The following is an 18,722-nucleotide window of genomic DNA, read 5'->3' on the forward strand; positions in this document are numbered from 1 at the left end:
AATAAATACATTCCAAATTATATTTAATGCAGGGTTTAGAATCTCATAGTTCAGTAAGGGGCATTTCCCTTGATAATGTGTTTAATATTTTCTCACGATGCTAAGGTGATATAGTATTTCCAAAAGGGCATTGATCCTGTAAAAGTTACAAGCATTAAGCATGTTTGCAGTACTTTAGTCGATCTTGTGAAGTCATGACCAGTCTCAATGGTTTTGATCACTGGAAAGATTGTGTTGATTGTTTTGGCCGCAGGCAATAGTTTTACATGGCCTTCATCAGGATAATGATTAATTAATCAAGGAAATTAATTCAAGGTGATATGCCTTGCCCTTGCAGCAGTAAGAGATGTTAGTTAAAGTTACCTAATGTATTTTATCAGTTGCTTTCTAAAATTTTCACATTTAAAATTGCTGGTATCTGAAAAACCTTCTTAAAACCTTCTGATCCTCTGCGTTTAGATGTAGTGGAACTTAAAAAGAGGCTCTGGAAGAAATGCAGAGCTCGTAAAGCTCACACAGTCTGATATGTTATGCATATGACCAAACCTGCTGCAAAAACATTTGAACCTGGAGAAAAGTAACAGCAGCATGGTGGCCGGCCCGGCTGCTTAGTTTGTTCTTTGATTTTGTGGGCGGATTTACCAAGTAGTCAAACGATGCAGCACAGCAGCGAAAGAGAGGGAGGGAGCAGGAGCACCATATCTGGCGTTGGCTCACAGCTCTGACCACAAATGTTAGGAGATAGGGTTTTGCATCAAAAACCATAGTTGGTTGCATTGGAACACCCCTGTACCATCCATGGTACACCCCTGTGACGCAAAGTAACACAAAGCAGCGCTAGCATGACTTTGCACTGCTTTAGGGCTACTTTCCTGCGCACAGATAACCCTTTGTGCTGAGAAAGAAATCCTAAATAAATATTGTATGCATGTTTGTGTCACCTAGCACAGTATGTTAGTAGATCTGCCACTCGTTCATGCACCTCTTGTTTAGCTTTGTTAGATGTGTTCGAACATCTCAGGGACTAAAATTATTTGTGACCAGTGCATGAGATGTGTGTAAGCGGTGGTGCAAGGCAGAGTCCGCTGCCCACAGCGGCATCAGCCTACGCCCTGTTTTTTAAGTTGGAAAGGTCTGTTTAATTCATTGGGAAGGGCCTTAGCCAATGAGGTTGCAAAAAATCCAGCAAATTGTTTCTGCTCTTTTGTTGTCATTGTCCAGTAGGCCTCTGGTTCCCAGTACTGCCCGACTATAAGGTACAAGTTTGATGAAGTACTGAAGTTCAGGTTTTCAGTGTGTTCTGCTAATTTCACAGCCCAGTGGTGGGACAGAATTAACAAAGTCTTGTGACAGCTACAGAGGAGCAGTCTTGGTGCAAGAGCAAATCAGAGCTGCAAATGAAAGTTTGTGATGGGCCGATCGATCTGATGCCCGTGTGTGTCCTAGTTATCGATGTATGTATTACATATTTTAAAAATAAGAGAGCATGATAATTGGAAAGAAGGGTGGGGTATATCCTCAAATATTTGAGTTGGCTGTGACCTGATCTAGGCCTTGTCTCATTTCTGCTCCTCATACAGGTACCCAAGTGACTGAGTCCTGGATCCAGGAGACGCAGAGGAGGATCCAGCAGCTGCCTGTTTCCGCAGACCCCGTGATCTTCGGCCTCTCTGAAGGGATGGCAGAGAAGATCAACACCAGAAGAAGCCAAGAGCTTCTGGCAGACTTACAGAGGTCGCAGGGAGTCTGGAAGCCATGCCCTCCTGCAGTGCCGCAGGCAGACAGCGTCAAGACCCTCCTCAGTGACTGTGTGGCGCGGCTGAAGGATATGGCGCTGGCGGTAAACCGCGTGGGGGAGAGGGACAGCGGGAGTCGGGAGAGGCCTCTGCACAGGTTCCTTCTTGACGAGTGCCGCCTCTTCACTGGAATGATCTCCCGGCTGCTGACAGACCTGTGCTGCTTCCAGGACCAGCTGCTGGGTGACCCTTGTCTCTGCAGCCGGTGTGATGACCTCGCGCGAGGACTTGCACAGGGCACAGTGCCCAGCTCGTGGTCAATGTACACCAAAGACCAGTCTCCGCAGACATTGCTCCAGTGGCTACAACATCTCCAGCGCCGCCAACAGCTGCTGGTGGAATACATGGAACCTGATCCCCACAGCATCTTGTACAACCTGTCTGCTTTCCACTGTCCCAAGAGGCTCCTGGTAGCAGTGATGCAGGAACGCGCCCAGAATGAAAGTCAGGACCTGGACCATTACTCCATCGAAGCACAGGTATGTTTCGTGATCCGAACGCTTGCTGCCGTGCTAGCTTATTGATGATCGAAAGGCTTTGCGTATAGAATCCCACAAAAGATGGCGCAGCGGCAGTCCGACATGCACCTACACCAGGCGCTGTCACGATGCTCAAAGGCACCGGGGTTCGGCCTGCTAACATCATTACCACGAACATCTCGAGGTGCAATCATTAAGGCCCACAGTGATACTTTTTTGTCACCATTAGCCGCAGGGAAGATGAATATGGGTGTGGAGGGGTTCTGGAAGAGAAGAGCCAGTCAGTCGTCGATAGTCACTCACAAATACAGAGAAATTGCTCCCTCAATTCACCAAGGTTGAGTAATATGGTAGTTAGTTGACCAAAGCAATGACCAAGTAGGTAAATGAGAAACCTGATGCAAATAAGGTTAAAAATATGTAGATAAATGATAAAAGGGGAGGGGCTACTTTAAAATAAAAATGTTTGACTAAGACTTCCTTGGCCACCCAGCTGCTTGACTTTACCTCCCTAAAATGCTCAAAAAAAGACCTCTTCTGAGGCCCAGGCCAAACCGAACCGAGCCCACCAAAGTCCAGACGAGTCCCTCTCCATGCTAGAATCAGGGTTTCATCCACTGGGTGGGGTTCTGAAGATACTGGGGCCCCTGTTTCCAAGTTGTGGTGTAAATTCCAATCCCCAAATGAGCTTGAATTTTCGCAGGGAGCAGAAATCCAAATAGTGCATTAAATATCACACCAAACTCTCTTCCTCTGACACATTTTAGAAAGAAGAACCTGACAACATTTACTGGTGGGAAAGGCCCTGAGTAAAGACACTACACACAGAATTCCATCATTTGAGAACTGCCTGTTGTGCGGCATTCCCACCTGGAAAACTTGTCAGAGGAGGTATTTCTCACGCCCTGTAACTAAGCCCCCCTTGAGTAACAGAATTTACTGGGTGCAATATATACCACCCCCCTTCTGCACTCCTCCAGATCGAAGCCTTTCTTCTTTGCAGATAAATATTATCTGCTAGGGTTTTCAGTGCTCAGGCTTTGGTTGAGGAAAACAAATATTGAGTGTTTTCCTTTATAGAACTTTGATCGATGAAGTGCTTTATTACGTGTATTTAGTCAAGTTCGTTTTTGTGTTTTTACACTGTTTTTCTTCCTTCAAGAAATGAGGAAGACAGACCCATTCAAAGCCATTTGGGAATGAGGCTGAAAGCTGATGGTAGTTGTTCTTGCTCAGGCTCTGGGTTTTCCAGAAGCCAATTCTAGAATCACATAAAAGAGTCAAGGTTTCCGCTCTTCTCCTGACAGCCACATACAGCCAGATTCATCAAGCCAAAATTGGCCCGCAAAGGGCCAGATTCTGCGAATCTGGCCCTGTGCGAGCGCTTGTTAGGAATGAATGGGGAGTCATTCCTTATATGCGATTAGCAATTAGCGAATCGCAAATAAGGAAGCAGTAGAAATCGCAATAAATTTTGCGATTTCTACATGCATCCCGTTTTGCGAGTCTTTAATAGCGATTCCTTAAAAATCGCTATTAAGGACTCGCAAAAGAGAAGCATGATGAATCGGGGGGATGGTCCCCAGGACAAGGGAATAACCTTGGTAGCTGTAGTCCTGGCTCCAGGGAGGGTCTCCTTGGCTGCTGGAACTCACAAATCTGCCTTGAAACCACCTCATGGTGCTTCCAGTTGATATGTAAGGAACAGATGGTTGTATTCCCAGAGGTTGTATGTGGAGCTTAGAGCCATCCAGCGCAAGGCCTGAGCTGCTTCAAAAATGGGCCGTTCATTGTTACCTCTGCTCTTGCACGACAAGAAGCTCTTTCCTGGTATGGAGTGGTCCCCAGGAATGGTTTTCCAGAAAGGTGTCTAGCAGTATCATGTTTGAATGCAACTCCTGCCCCTGGGGACTTTGAAGGACCACAAGGAAGCCTTATCAAGCACTCAGTCCAGACCGACAACTGATGAATTTAGCATACGCATAGACCCTCCAAGTTCTGCTGATATACAAGTCTCTTGTACCAGGTCAAGTCTTAAATTACACCACCACACGCCCCACAACATAGAACACATTTGGATCAGGAAGAAGTGTTGACATTCTGGACATCATGATCACCTTAATAGCATGGCTGATCCTCCTGCTGTTTTCTTCTACGTGTCGCCTTTGCTTACCATTCTCAAGGTCAACATCTGTTAGTTTGTTAGAAAAGTAACAGCACTTTTAAACTTGCCATGACCTTTTAGACCCCCAATGGCCCTTTTAGGGCAAAAGGCACACTGCAGCCAGGTTTCATAGCCCACAAGAACACCAGGCCTCAGACATCTACTTTAATGATGAGAAAAGCAAGCCTCAGAGGTGTTTGGTGTCATGCTTTCACCTACCTAGAACAAGGTACAAACTGAACAAGACATTTTATGGAGATTAACTGGATATAATGTGAGGAACCTCAAATCTGCTTGAATATATTTGGGTTGTCTGCATGATTGAATGACGTTCTCCAGTAATTGTTTTTAAATAATGAACCAGGCTTCATAGAAACTGATATCTTCATTTCTAAATCATTGTTTTAAACAATGGGCCAGTTTTGACACAATGTAAGCAAGTGGAAGGCTGCTGGGGATTTACTTCTAATTGTTTATTCTTAAAATGTTCAACAGAGTCAGCTTCAAGGGCTCCCTGAACTTCGTTGAGGACTTCCAGTCTTTGATTGGTTGTCGGGTCAAATGATGTTCATGGTTTTCTCCATGACTGGTTCTTGTGAAATGTAATTTTGTAAAAATGCTGGAATGCCTGTGACTGCTTCGTTTAACATGAGGAACAAAAAGCATATTCCTCGCTAATCCACCTGGTGTAGAATTCTGTTATTTTGGTTATTTAAAGAGGGTGGCACCAAGGACTACATAGATTGTGAGGACAACAGTAAGACTAAGGAAATCACAGACCCTTGCACCCTCACTCGCTGGTGGTTCAAGGGCTGTCCCTCATGCCACCAAGCACTGCCAGGGTAAGGCGAAGTGTCCAAAAGGCTGTTGTCACCTTAAAAACGTGAACAGTGTGGAAGGGCAAGATGTTATAAGTGTGACCTTTTATTTGTTTATTTGTGGGTTTTATGAACCTAAAGACCATACAAACAAGTCACAAATCAAAGGGCCGGGCAGCAGCTTGGGAAGAGCATAAATAGATTGTGGTGTTGTTATTAAGTAATGTGGAGACTGTTTCAGAGCTTTGGGCCCAGCAGGGCTTTACGCTCATGCCTGTGTGGCTTACAGTGGCAGCAGTGGTTGTGTGTCATTATTGATGGGTTCCAAGCTTGATGAGGTGGGCTTCAGTAGTTTGTGTCTGCTGCAGTACTAGATGAGTGGTTCTGGGGTCGGCCAGGAGAGTGTTCCAGTGCCCAGCAGTAGGGTGAAGGGGAGTGAGATGAGGAGCAGGGATCTTGGCAGTTGTAGAGGTCTAGCCAGTTCATCACTAGTCGGTCAGGCCCATAGGGAGAACAGAATTACATCACCGCATAGATGAGAGTAACATGAGCGGTCCACGTCCCTGTTATTTATCTGCTTGGGCGAGCCCAGCCAAGAAGTGCATGTGAGGTATCTAGGCGTGATGTAGATGCGAAGTTAGTGGATGAAGACACCTACTCTATGCAGTTTGCTAGTCTTGGGGTTCGAGCTCACACACCTAGTCTGTTAGTGATGTACTGCGAACAGGGTTGGTCTGGAGGTGGAATCACAAACTTCTTCCTGACATTCCTCTACACTCGAAAGGGACGATCCCAGCCCTCTCCTAGGCTGAGTTGGTGTGGCAGGGTGGTGACAGGCTCCTCTGGGTAATTCCTCACCCACCGGCTGGGTACTGCTGAGAATACCCCAGCCGGGCTTCTCTGGGGTCCATGCTTCATCTTCCTTGGCATTGTTTGAAGATTCATCCAATGTCGCGGTCGAGGTGCCTGCAAAGTTTGCTTTGTTGAAACAGGACACATTCCAGAACTCTTGTTCGCCTCCCCGGGAGATGGTAACCATAGTTACTTGGATACAGGTAACCTTACATGGGTCTCTCTCAAAGGGTGATCTGGATTTCCAGACTGGGTGCTGGTCTTTTATTAGCACTCAGTCGCCCACCTCTGTCATGGGGACTTCTGCTCTCCTATGTCGGCTGGCACTGTCATTTATTGCTCTCCTCTTGTCCTGTACTGCCACCACTTGCAGGGTGGTTGGTTACCAGGCATACCTAGCTGGAATGCTGTCTCAATTTGGCCTCTGAAACATTAGGTAAATAGGGGCGCATGCTATGGTGTTGTGAAGATGTGGAGGTACACCCTCTGGAATTGGTCCAGGCAGTGTCCTTGGTGTTCTCCTTGGTCTACACTAATCCAAAATTGTCTTATTGAGGGTGCACGTGAAGAAATCCAACTCCACATTGACTTCGGGCCATTCTTGTGTTACCTTTTGGCGAAACATCCCTAAGGAGTTTAAGTACTATTTGAACTCTCCTTGGAATGGTGAACCATTGTCTATTTCCACTTCCTTGTGGAGGCTGAGCATGGCTTACATCTTCTCCAGGCTGAGCTTCACCTACAGGAAGGCTGTTGACCTCTTCGGCTCCAAGTATGTGGAATGGTTCTCTATGCTCACAACTGTAGTTCGCCCATCCCGAAAACTCCCAAAATACATTTTGTGGTGAATCCACGGGTCTGGTTGGCGTTCCTTCGTCATGACGGGTGCAGAGCACACTCCTTCTCTCTTTATCTGGCAAGGTGTAATATTAAGGAGGCTGGACTATTGTAAAGCTCTTCTATTAGGAGCTCCAAGCTTTTTAGTAAAAAAGTTGGAACTCATCCAGGTAGTCACAGAAAAGCTAACACTGAATAGACCCCGATACTCTTCTGCTACAAATGCCCTTAAAGATCTTTATTGGCTGCCTATTAAATAGAGAATAATATTCAAATCACTCTGTATTGTACACAGGACATTACACAACAATAGAACCAACACCTTTACAAGCCAAACTAAGGAAATATACCCCTGGCAGACTCCTCTGATCAGCTACAGGTAACTATGTCTAAGAGTATAGATTTAAAAAAGTTCAAAAAGGAGGTTGAGCATTACTGCAAGAGGAGCTCAGATATGGAATACACTGCCAGCCCCATTGAGATCCCATACTGATCTGCTTATGTTTAGAAAGTCTCTGAAAGCGTGACTCTTTCTTCACTAACAGTTAGGGTCTTCTTCTTCAGACTTATTCCAGTTGACTCCCTTACATAGTGGTTTAGCTAGCGCCAGGATACCATTTCTGGTCACAGTGCACTTTATAAATACAAAATACATATATACATATAAGTGTGACACAAGTTCACCTTGTCATCAACAGCCCTGTCCATTGCTGGTAACCAGACTTTGCTTCAACATATTGCTTTGGTCTTCGCCACTCCTTGTTGGCCTTAATAGGCTATGTCAATTACTCAGCTCTACAGTGCTTGTGGTAATACTATATGCCTGCCTCAGAGCAGGAGTCCAACTCCGGTGCTGCTGAGCTTGTCCCACACTCTCCAGAGTTGTGTCATCACTTGCTTTTCCCTGGGGGTCCCATGCTCCGGCATGAATCAGGAAGTATTTCTATGTAGTTTGGTGTGGTGCTACAGCCACTTTCTGCAGGCTGGGATCCTCTTCTGTCACTTCTAAATCTCTTCTAGTGTCATGGCCTTTTGGGCAAGCCCCTTCCATCACCATCCTCAAACACTCTTCAGCCGTTCATCTTTTTCTGTTTCTTCTTTCCTGCTTTCCAGTAGGTGTTCTAAACAATAATCAGCTGGGTTGCATATGATGTCAAACATGTATAACTGGAACTAGACCGACCACCATTCGATTCATGGTGGTGGGTATCTGGACGTGACGGCAAAGAGTGAGACCAGTGGTCAATTTCCTGGAACTCAACTACTTCCTGCACAGATACAAATGGAAATGGGTGCAGGCCCATTGGATGGCCAGTGCCTCTCGCTCACTCTGGGCATAGCTCCGTCTCATGCAAGAATAGTCTTCCTAAGCCGACGGGACTGGCGTCCACAATCAGTTCATTGATGTGTTGAGGGTCAGAGTATGCCATTGTGGCATCCCTCAGCACTGTAGTCTTCACACCTTGAAACTATGCATTTGCTTTACTGTCTCATTTCCAGATTTTGTTGGATTTAGTGATGGTCCTCAGGGTTCCGAGATCATGGCTATGTCAGGCATGATGCGCCCACAATATGTGGCCATCCCTTGGAAGCGCCTGACTTTAGTGACATTTCGCAGCACTGGTACCTATTGCCAAGGTGTGTGGAGAAAGTTGTGATATACCAGCAAGATAGGTCAAGCTCCAGTTGGTGGTATCTGGTATTCAGATCTAACTTGGAAAACCACTAAACGCAATTCAGGTCCATGATGATGGCATCCATTGAGGTGACACTCCATGCGATTGCCTTGTTGAGCAGCCTCATGTCCACAAGGGGCGTAACACAGGCTGCCGCAGCCCCCGCGGTGTGGGGGGGCCCCAAGCGCCAGGGGGCCCCCTCAGCACAGCACTCTTGCCGGAGAGCTCTTGATTGAGCCGGGAGAGGGCCCCTTCACGTTCCTTGCAGGGAAGCGCCCTAATCTGTTTTGTTTTTGGGATTGCTGCCAGCTGAGGGAAACATAGTGTGTTGATCAGATTACTTTTTCAATCACCTCTTGCTGTTCCAGTTTTTGCAGCACTTCTTCCAACAGTAGTTGCAGGTGAAAAAGCACCCTTCTTTGACACAGGGCGATGGACTTTACTAAAGGGTCAATGTGCAGCTTGACCCGAGTGCCCATCCTGTGGCTTCAGATATCTGTGGAAAGTACTTTATCACTTCCTATGCTTGCATCTCATGGACAAGCCCTAAATCCTCTGCTGTGTGGCACCCCATTAGTATGCTTGTCCCTTCCTTGGTGATGTGTAACTTTGTGTGCTTGACAATGTCTCCACTGGCTACACGGACTTCAATCACTCTGCTAGACGCAATGGGGTGTGTCCACCATACATATAGATTTTAGCTGTGGGGGGCACCAGGGCCAGTATATGGCTTAGTGCTTTGAACCGTTGCAGATCCATGATGTTGACTGATTCTCCAGTTTTGAATCTTTTATAGATTCACATGCTTGAATCTTCCCCGTCATCATGGTGGGAGTCCGACGGTAACAGTAGAAATAGTTGTACTGAATACATTATTTAGACATCCGTAGAGAGAAAATTCCACTGAGCACTCTATTAACCTCATTTTATAACAGCCAAAGTTCATCCAATTACAACAGAGACCTCAGAGTAACCCTCTCCACAGAGCCACCACACCTCATATTTTTTACCACATGTCGTGTGATTGGGAGTCGGCTTTTTCAACTTTTGACCTCCAGCTTTCAGCTCAAGGTATTCCTTTCTGTGACTTTCACAATGCCAGATAAAAAAAGATTCTTTAGGCCCTGTAAGACTTGTGGCAAGTCTAGACTTTTCTCAGAAGATCCCCACAAGCAATGTCTCTATTGCCCCTACCTTGACCATAAGCCCAGGGAATGCAAATACTGCTGCACCTTCACGGCCAAAACCTTCAAGGATAGGGCAGGAAGGCTGCTCCTTTGCCTCCAGAAGAAAAAGCAGTTTCTGTATCTGGCTCTGACACTGAGGAAAATTAGCATTCTTCCTCCAGGAAAAGAAAAGAAGGTAGCTCCTGTTCTCACCAAGGGGACTCCAAGATATCGAAATCGCAGGAAAGATCTGAGCAGAAACGCCACAGAAAGCAGGTAGACGTAACTTTAAAATCATATTCTGCTCCAGTTTCTGCTTCTATAACCCCTGTGAGAGATCTTTCTTCTCATCTGTCGACAGCGTCGTCGACAAGAGTTATTTCTGTCAGACCTGAGGTGATTTCTTTGCCATCGACAGCATTTACAGCAACAGCATCAACGGCCAGCTGGTAACTCTGACGATGGCGTCATCTTCGACGAGATCATCTCCGACGACGAGACCTTCGTGGACGAGCCTTGCTCCGTCTAAGAGAATTTCTCTGTATACGACCACTCGGTTGACGATGCTGCCCTCCTTTCCTCTGACAGTGGTGATGTCAGCGTTGACACAATCAACAGGAGAAAAAATCAATTTTGGACTTTCAAATGTTCCGTATTTTTCAAAAATTTCTCCGTTGTCTCCTATACGTTTGCTTGATTGCCATGAGTCTGAGAATGACGGCACGTTTAGCCCTACCTATAGTACTTCCCAAATAAAAAGTTACATGTCAGGACTTTGAGGATGATAAGGAATTAGAGGACATTAATCCTTTCTCATACCTTGCAAGAGAGTATTCTTTCACTGACTTGGTTACTGTTCAGCTACCAGAATGTTTTCAGGCGTGTTATCCTTATGAGGAAGAGGTTCCTCGCCATTTTAAGGAATCGTCTATTAATGGTCCAGTGTTATTGGTAAGCTACTCACCTATACTCTGTGGTTCTCCAGTATTAATATCTTTGATATATTTCCAGGCTGCCACTGCCGGCCAAGCTGGTTGAGAAAATCATGAATTCCCAGCTCTGCTCTTATCTGCGTAACTCCAAGGGCCTAGACCCAGCCCAACATGGGTTTAGGGAGGGTCACAGCACCGAGACCGCTCTCATTAAATCTACAGAGGAGGTCCGGAAGGTGCTTGATGAAGGGGGCCAGGCAGTGTTGATCCTTTTGGACCTGTCGGCGGCCTTCGATACAGTCCACCATGCTTTGCTGGTGGATCGGTTGGAGGGCTGCGGGGTCCAGGGTCAAGCACTTAACATCTTGAAATCCTTTCTAACGGACCGGGTACAAGTGGTGGCGATGGGGGAGTCCGAATCAAGATCTTTCGAACTCCCAGGGGGGGTCCCACAGGGCTCCTCCCTAAGCCCCACTTTATTTAATATCTATGTATCCTCCCTTGCCCCAGTGATTAGATCCTTTGGATTTGAGCTAACATCTTACGCAGACGACACCCAGATTGTGGTCTCGGTGCTCCCGGGGACAGAGGTGGGTGTGGCAGTCAGGTTTCAGGACTGTATGTCAGCAGTTAGCACCTGGATGACAAAAAGCTGTTTAAAACTGAACTCCTCCAAGACTGAGGTGCTTATCTTTGGGTCAAATACCAGTCTTTGGGGCCCCAGCTGGTGGCCCACTGACATGGGACCGCCACCTTGCCCGGTTTTGAAGGTGAAGAATCTCGGGGTCATTATCGACAACCAACTCTCCTTCAAACCCCAAGTCAAGGCACTGAGCTCCTCCATACATTGGACCCTGAGAATTATTAGGAAGGTTCTCCCCTTCCTACCGGAGGGAAGCAGGAAGACGGTGGTGACAGCTCTTGTACTGTCACCCATCGACTACTGCAACAGTCTTCTCCTCGAGGGACAACAGGGGGTGCTCAATAAACTTCAGGTCCTACAAAATGCGGCCGCCCGCCTCATTGGGGGACTGCCCAAGTTTTCCACAGTTACCAAAGAGCTGGAGAAGCTGCATTGGCTCCTGGTGCAGAAGCGGATTCTGTTCAAGGCCCTCTGCATAGTCTTCAAGGCATTACATGGTCTTGGCCCTCAGTTCCTTCAGGATCATTTTCAATGGTACAGACCAGGTAGACAACTTAGGTCGGCCAATCTAGGGCTGGTTAAAACCACCCGGATCAGGAAGGTGCGTTGGGGCGGAAGGAGCTTTGTTAGGGGAGCAGCGCTGGCGTGGAACTCCCTCCCTCTTTCCCTTAAACAGAACGAGAATCTGCTGGCATTTAGAAGGGATCTCAAAACATGGCTCTTTTCCCTCTAGCTCCCGGAAATACCTTCCCTGGGGATTATCACTTCAGCGCCAGGACACCGACTGGTAATAGCGCGCTTTATAAGTGTTATAAATAAATAAATAAATACATGCGACCCGCAATCCTCCCTGGTTAGGCTCACCATTCTACCTCAGTAGTGTATCTATATTTTTGCAGACTTTTACTCGAAATCTGAGGTGTGGTGGCTCTGTGGTGAGGGTTACTCTGAGGTTTCTGCTGTGATTAACTGAACTTTGGATGTTATAAAATGAGGGTGATAGAGTGCTCAATTGAATTTTCTCTCTATGGAGGTCTAAGTAATGTATTCAGTACTACTGTTTCTACTGTTACCGTGCGATTCCCTCCAGGATGACATGGAAGATTCAAGCATGTGAATCTTTAAAAGTTAACAATACTGGAGAACCACAGTGTACAGGTAAATAACTTGTATTTTCTCCAGTATAAATCAGGGCTGGCACCTTGACTCTGTCAATCATTATAGTGCACACCATGAAGATATCATCATCATTCTCACAGTCTCTCGTGTGCGTCTCTGCTACACGCCAGGTCGTCCCATCATCTTGCTCTTCATCATTGAGGGTTAGCTGCCTCAAAGTTGGGTTCTTGCATGTATTGGCTTGTGACCTGCGTCCTTTGTTTCCATTCCAGCACAGACAAACAAAAGGGTTGTTCTTTCTGCATTGTGAGCATGACTTCCCATGAGCTGGGCAAACATCAGGTACATGGAGATCCAGGCACAGTTCTGGCCTTCACTTTGGCTGGTACCTGGCGCCTTCGGCTGGTGTGTCCCCATCAGCTATCTGTACACCACATCGACTCTTTCTTTCTTGATTTCAAGTCGACTGACCCCTCCCGCTGTTGGCCCTCCTTTTGAAAAAGCCACCTTCATCTCTTCAACCCTGCTGTTGGAGAGCTTGTGTGACCTTGCTAAAATGAGGCTCTCCTCGAACTTGAAGACTCGTTGCCGCAGGGTCAGTCTTATGGTGGACGATCTGCAGCCCTGTATGATCTTGGCTCAAACTTCTTTGGTCTGGTCATCATCCACACTTTTGCAGACTAGAGCTCTCAGTTACTCATGACACCCGTCAATGGTTCCATTTTCCCACCGGCGAGCCTGGTGCAGCTTGAATCTCTCATAGTTATGATGCAACTGGGGGTCAACATACACATTCAAGCCTGCAACTGCCACTTTATAGTTGTGTTCTTCCTCTTTGTTTGGGAGGTTCTTGAACAATTTGTAGATGTCCTCGCCTCCGAATTATTGCAACAATGATCACTTCACCATGTCAGCATTTTTGTACATGGCGTAAAAATAGTTGTTCAGCCTTGCAGCCCAGGTTTTCCACTGTGAGACCACTGTGGAGGGGTCGCAGAGCTCACTGATGGGTGGCAGTGCAGTCATGGATGCATGTGCGCTTGCTGAGGTTGAGGGGGTCTTTGACGCCGAGGGGCAGTCGTCCACCATTGTCTAGGTGTACGTGCGCCCCCGCACCACCTTGGTTACTTATTTTTTTCTTTTGAGATTCTCAGGATGACGCCAGTGAGGTGTGTGGACCGGTGGTACGGTACGACACACTCTTATTCACTTTCGTTGTATTTCCTTCTGATGATCCAGAGGTGGCAACTTAATGCCTCTCCCTGTTCCCCTCGCTGTGTGTGGGCCAGCACTCTCCTGTACCACACCTCTAATTGCTCTATGCCTCTCACGTGGATCCTCACCTGAGGAAGTCTCTCAGAGATGGCCTCGGTTCACCGGCCGGAGAATGGACCAATAGGTTGCCAACCGGTGGCACGGTAGGAAAGCTGCTCACCCACACGGGCACATGACCAGGAAGGTTCTGCAGCCTGAAGTGCTGCTGGTGTGCATTGCTCCTGATACCTTCAGCTGTGAGGGGGGCGGTAGCTAGAAAAGCAGGCCTGCTCTGGCCAGTACTTCAGTATGTTGCTGGGTGGCAGGGGGGGAGAAGGACACCACATCTTCACGCTGTTCCCTTTCTTCCAGCAGGTGAGTGACAGAATGTGCTGGGGCTCTGCAAGACTGCACGCTTTGTCAGCACATTGAGGCATCATTCTCTGGCCTCATTGCCAGTGTAGGGGCCTGCCAGTACACTCCTATTCAGTCAGATGCACAGTGAGAACAGAATGCCACTAGCGCATAGATTAGGGTAACAGGAGTGGTCCTCGGCCCCTTGGGATATTCTTCCTGTACAAAACCTATGTTACACTCATGCACACTCCCTAGCGCTGCGGCACCAAGGTGTGTGCATGGCACACCGCAGCTGAAATCAGCGCCAGCGCAAGGTAAAGGGGAGGAGAGAGCCATATCTCTGAAGATATGGCGCGTCCCTGCTCCCTTCCTGTCGCGCAACGCGGCGCAGCCTCGCGGGGGGGCTGCGCTTTTTAGAAAATCCCCCCTTAGTGTACTTTGTTTTTGAATATGTATTTTTGTAGTGCAATATCCTAAAGTGAGTGTTAATGTCCTTAAAGGTGTGGGCATTAAAGGCTGTGATTACATTTGCGTTTAAGGGAAATAAACACGATTTGATGCAAGTGCCACTTGAGTTCTAGAGGAGAGCAGGCCTCTGACTTTCCTGTATTTTATTTTCAGGTCATGCAGAGAAGTGTGCGACCAAAGTCAGCCCTGCAGCATGGACTCTACCTCACAGGCCTTGAAGTGCGCAATGCTCTCTGGGATACCAGGCTGTCCATCCTACAAGAGACCCTTTCCAGCAAACCATGCAGCATCCCTGAGGTGTGGATCCGTGCCGTCCGCACGTCTACGCAGGAGTGTGGTACAAGCTCAGTGTTTCCGAAGTACCTGTGCCCGCTTTACGTGGGCACCGCTGGGGATGAAGTGATTCGAGCACAGGAGCAGGTTGTGATGTTCCTGCCACTCACCTCCAAGATGGACCCATCCGTGTGTAGCCAGCGGCATGTGCATGCGGTTAGCGTGTTGTGATAGCCAGAGCAGGAGCTCAACGTCTTGCTTCGTTGTGTATAGGCCCTATATTAGATTTCTATTAAAATGAACTATGAGTATCTGTACTGCTGTGTAAAGTTTGCCTCTCTGCATCCATGGCTTTAAGCATTAATGAGGATTATCCCCTGGCCTTTATTGAGATGGGGACATATGTGCTGGCATCTAGTACATGGGTGCTTAGGTGAAGCGCCAAATCCCATCTGTATTGAACAAGAAGCACTCTGTCCTATACACAGACATGTGACTCAGGGTCCAGAAGAATGGTGTCATAGTGCTTTTTTATTTTTAATTGCTGGCAGGTGGTATTGTGGAACAGTTCTACAAAGTTTGCATTCCCACCCACAAGTTACACAGATGAACTTAGCTCAGTGCACCAGAGCAGAGTGTGAAAGACCGGTTATTGTAGTCTCACAGAACCCCATCCAATACATATTTGAAGTCAAGTCATTGCTTTTGGGTAACTAACAATAACTGGAAAGGGACCAGGGACACCGTGGTAACAATAAACTTATTTCACAGTATCACACACAGCAGTAAGAAGAGAAGACACTTTTAACTAAAAGCATTTACTACAACAGGGCAAAACCTGTTTCTTAGTCCAACTAAAATAATCACACTAGAAATCATAAAAACAGCAAGAAGGCACGTTGTCAACAATGAGAATAAAATGAAAATTTCTAACAGGTTAAAATACCATCTAAAATCCTAAAACATACCTGTATGTGCTTGGAGACCCCAAGGGTGAAGCAGCCGCGCTATACAAATCCTGATTGATTGGCCCTAGGAGAGCATGTAATGGCGTTACTTGCAGTCTAGAGTTTCTTAGGGAGAAGTTGTGCTCTACATACCTTGTTGACAGCTCAGACTGTCTCTACCAAAAGAGCTGCGGAGGAAGCGTTCCCTGAGAGAGGCAAACACACCGAGGTGGCAGCCTCCCTCGTGTGCTCGGCTCTCATAACTGTCAGGCAAGAGGCGTCATCTTCTCTGAGTGCCGGTAATAACCAAAATCGTCCCAGACAGTACCTTGCAGGATAGTCTGGAGCGAAGGACCTCTCTACCCAGGGGGTCGAGTGGTGGTCCTTAAATACTAAGGGCCTCATTTATGAGGCCCCTTGCGCCATTGGAACGTCACTTTTTGAGCCGTTCCGTGGCGCAGAAGCCACGTGATATTTATCAGGCAGCACTAAGCCACTTTTTTTTGGGCTTAATGCTGTCTGATAAATATCAGTCCCTTTAACGCAGTGTTCTGCGTTAAAGGGGCGTGCAATGGGTGTTGCTGGGGGCGTTCCCAGCAACATCCATGGCCTTTTGACACTGCCCCAGATTTACGAGAAATCGTAAATCTGAGGCAGTGCCAAAAGCTTATGCCTCCCCAGGGGAGGCGCAACTAGGAGAAATGACTTTATTTCTCCTTGTTTTTCCTTTTTCTATGTGTGCTGCATTCTGCAGCACACGTAGAAAGAGGAAAAGCCTCTTGTGATTATTTTTGTACAGAAAGGTTTCCCTTCCTGTACAAAAATAATCATCCCCAACACAGGCACCCTTGCACCATTGTGCAAAGGTGCCGGCTTTGGCGTAGGTAGCCCATTGTGCGCCGGCACAGGGGAAAAGGACAGGAATGCGCAGTATCTTATAGATACTGCACATTCCTGCCCTTTTCTTTTGCCGTAGGGAAGCGCAGCAGGAAGGCCTGCTGCGCTGCCCTACGGCAAAAAGTCATAAAGAGGCCCTAAGAACCTCGTTTACAAGTCAATTGCGCTGCCCGTGCATCACTTTTCTAGACACACCCTCAGCGCAGTGTGCCTGCCCATATTTAAAAGGCCACTTAATGTTACCCTGTTTGACTTTTCATGGACTTGAAATCATGGGCCCCTTTCACGCATTACTCTGTGTGGAAGGGGCGTTCCATGGGTGTTGCTGTGGGTGTCCCAAGCAACATCCATGGAACCGGACACGTTCCCAGATTTACAAAGTGCTGTAAACCGGGGAATGCATCAGAATCCCACGCCCCCCAAGGGAGCTGTAGGAGTAGTGCAAGAAGGAGAAATCTCCTTGTTTTTTGCTCTTTCTGCATGTGCTTCATTCTGCAGCACACATAGAAGGAACAAAACCCCATTAATGATAGTTTTTGTTCAGGAAGCACAACAACAATCATCCCTGCAACGCAGAGACCCTTGCACCATGGGGCATGGGTGTCTGCGCTGGCAAACGTCTACTGTTTGTTCACCAGTGGAGGTGAGAAGGACAGGAATGCGCCGTATCTTGTAGCTACAACACATTCCTGCCTTTTATTTTAATGCACAGCAGGCAGGCTTGCTGTGCTGCCGTGCATCAAAATATAGTAAATGAAGCCCTAAGTATTTTTGGGGATAAAAAAACCTTTGACAGTTTCAGGACGCCAGGGAAAGGGTCCTAGACGTATCTTTAGGACAATGGGAGACGAGTGGCGTCAATTCTGACTATATCTCTGAAGAATTATCTAAGGATGTTCCTAGATGGCCCTGACACATTGATAAAGGAAAACTTGCTCCAGACTGGGTGTCACATTAAGTGTAATAAGTAGGTCATTATCAGAATGACTTGACAATCTCTCAGTTCTACAAATTACAAGGGCAGGCAACATCCTTGTCATTGTTGGTCATAATAGGTATGACAGTGAGTTGGCAGAATTCAAGAGAAGTGTTGTCCGAGATGGAGTGGGGGTCCTGGCCGAATGGAGTTGGACCTTAGGGACTTTACATTAGCTGCAACCCAAAGGGTGGAGGAATAAAAAAAGCAATATAAAATGGGCAGCGGTGTCTTTGTCATGTCACTTTTATTTGTTGTGCCGGGTGGAAGGACCAACAAGGAAAATGGGGGGAGGGGTCAGGGCAAAACAGACTACAGAAGGAGGGAGAGTGAGTAGTGGTGGGTCAAGCCAACACAGACAATAAACGGTGGCAGGAAGGATTGGGGCAAGCTAACATAGACAACGAATGGAGGGAGGGTAATGGCATACCTACACAAACAATGGAAGGAGGGAGGGTTGGTATTGGCAAGCCAACAAGGGAGGGATAAAGCGAGGATGAGGGCAAGCCAATGCAGTCAAAGGGCAGGTGGAAAAGGCAGACATACGGGACAAACGTATTACATTTTTCATCATGACTAAGCAGTGATGGGCAATATAGGAACGTAGGATCTGCTTCTATGGTTACCCCCATTTTTTGCCTGGTTCTAAGCTGTATTTGACTAGTCTGACTGGGATCCTCCTAATCAGGACCCCATTTTATCTGCTTTCTCCCTAAATTGTTATACTCAGTTCTTAGGTACATCCCAGGTCGGACTGGGGTTCCTTTATAAGTCCCTACTATATGGTACTAAGGTACCCAGGACATAGGTACTTCCCAGAGGTCCCCTACAGGTTGAAGCATGCATTATGCCACCCATGGAAGACCATTCAAAATGGAACTACAGGCCTGCCATTGCAGCCGGTATAAGATGGTGCATGCACCACTTACTTTAGATACTTACTATATCTATAGGCACTACACTTAAAACCTATAAGTCACCCCTATAGCAGGCCTTGACAATCCTGAAGTCAGGGTGCTGAGTCTTATGTGAGAGGGTTTCCCTGCATGAGCAGAGCACCCCTGCAGC

The 18,722-nt window shown here is 47.1% G+C and overlaps 1 protein-coding gene across 2 annotated transcripts in view; it reads left to right on the forward strand.

Moving 5' to 3' along the window:
- Nucleotides 1–15,144, forward strand: part of DNHD1 (dynein heavy chain domain 1) — a 659,975-nt gene extending 644,831 nt beyond the window's left edge. For both annotated transcript variants that reach the window (XM_078658741.1, XM_078658742.1), the window contains exons 42-43: nucleotides 1,581–2,275; nucleotides 14,715–15,144. In XM_078658741.1, the coding sequence (XP_078514867.1) occupies nucleotides 1,581–2,275; nucleotides 14,715–15,065 (1,046 nt within the window). In that variant the 3' untranslated portion in view covers nucleotides 15,066–15,144. The remainder of the gene's footprint in view (nucleotides 1–1,580; nucleotides 2,276–14,714) is intronic.
- Nucleotides 15,145–18,722: the final 3,578 nt, after the last annotated feature.

Source organism: Lissotriton helveticus, chromosome 8, assembly GCF_964261635.1.
Source record: "Lissotriton helveticus chromosome 8, aLisHel1.1, whole genome shotgun sequence".
Lineage (NCBI taxonomy): Eukaryota > Metazoa > Chordata > Amphibia > Caudata > Salamandridae > Lissotriton > Lissotriton helveticus.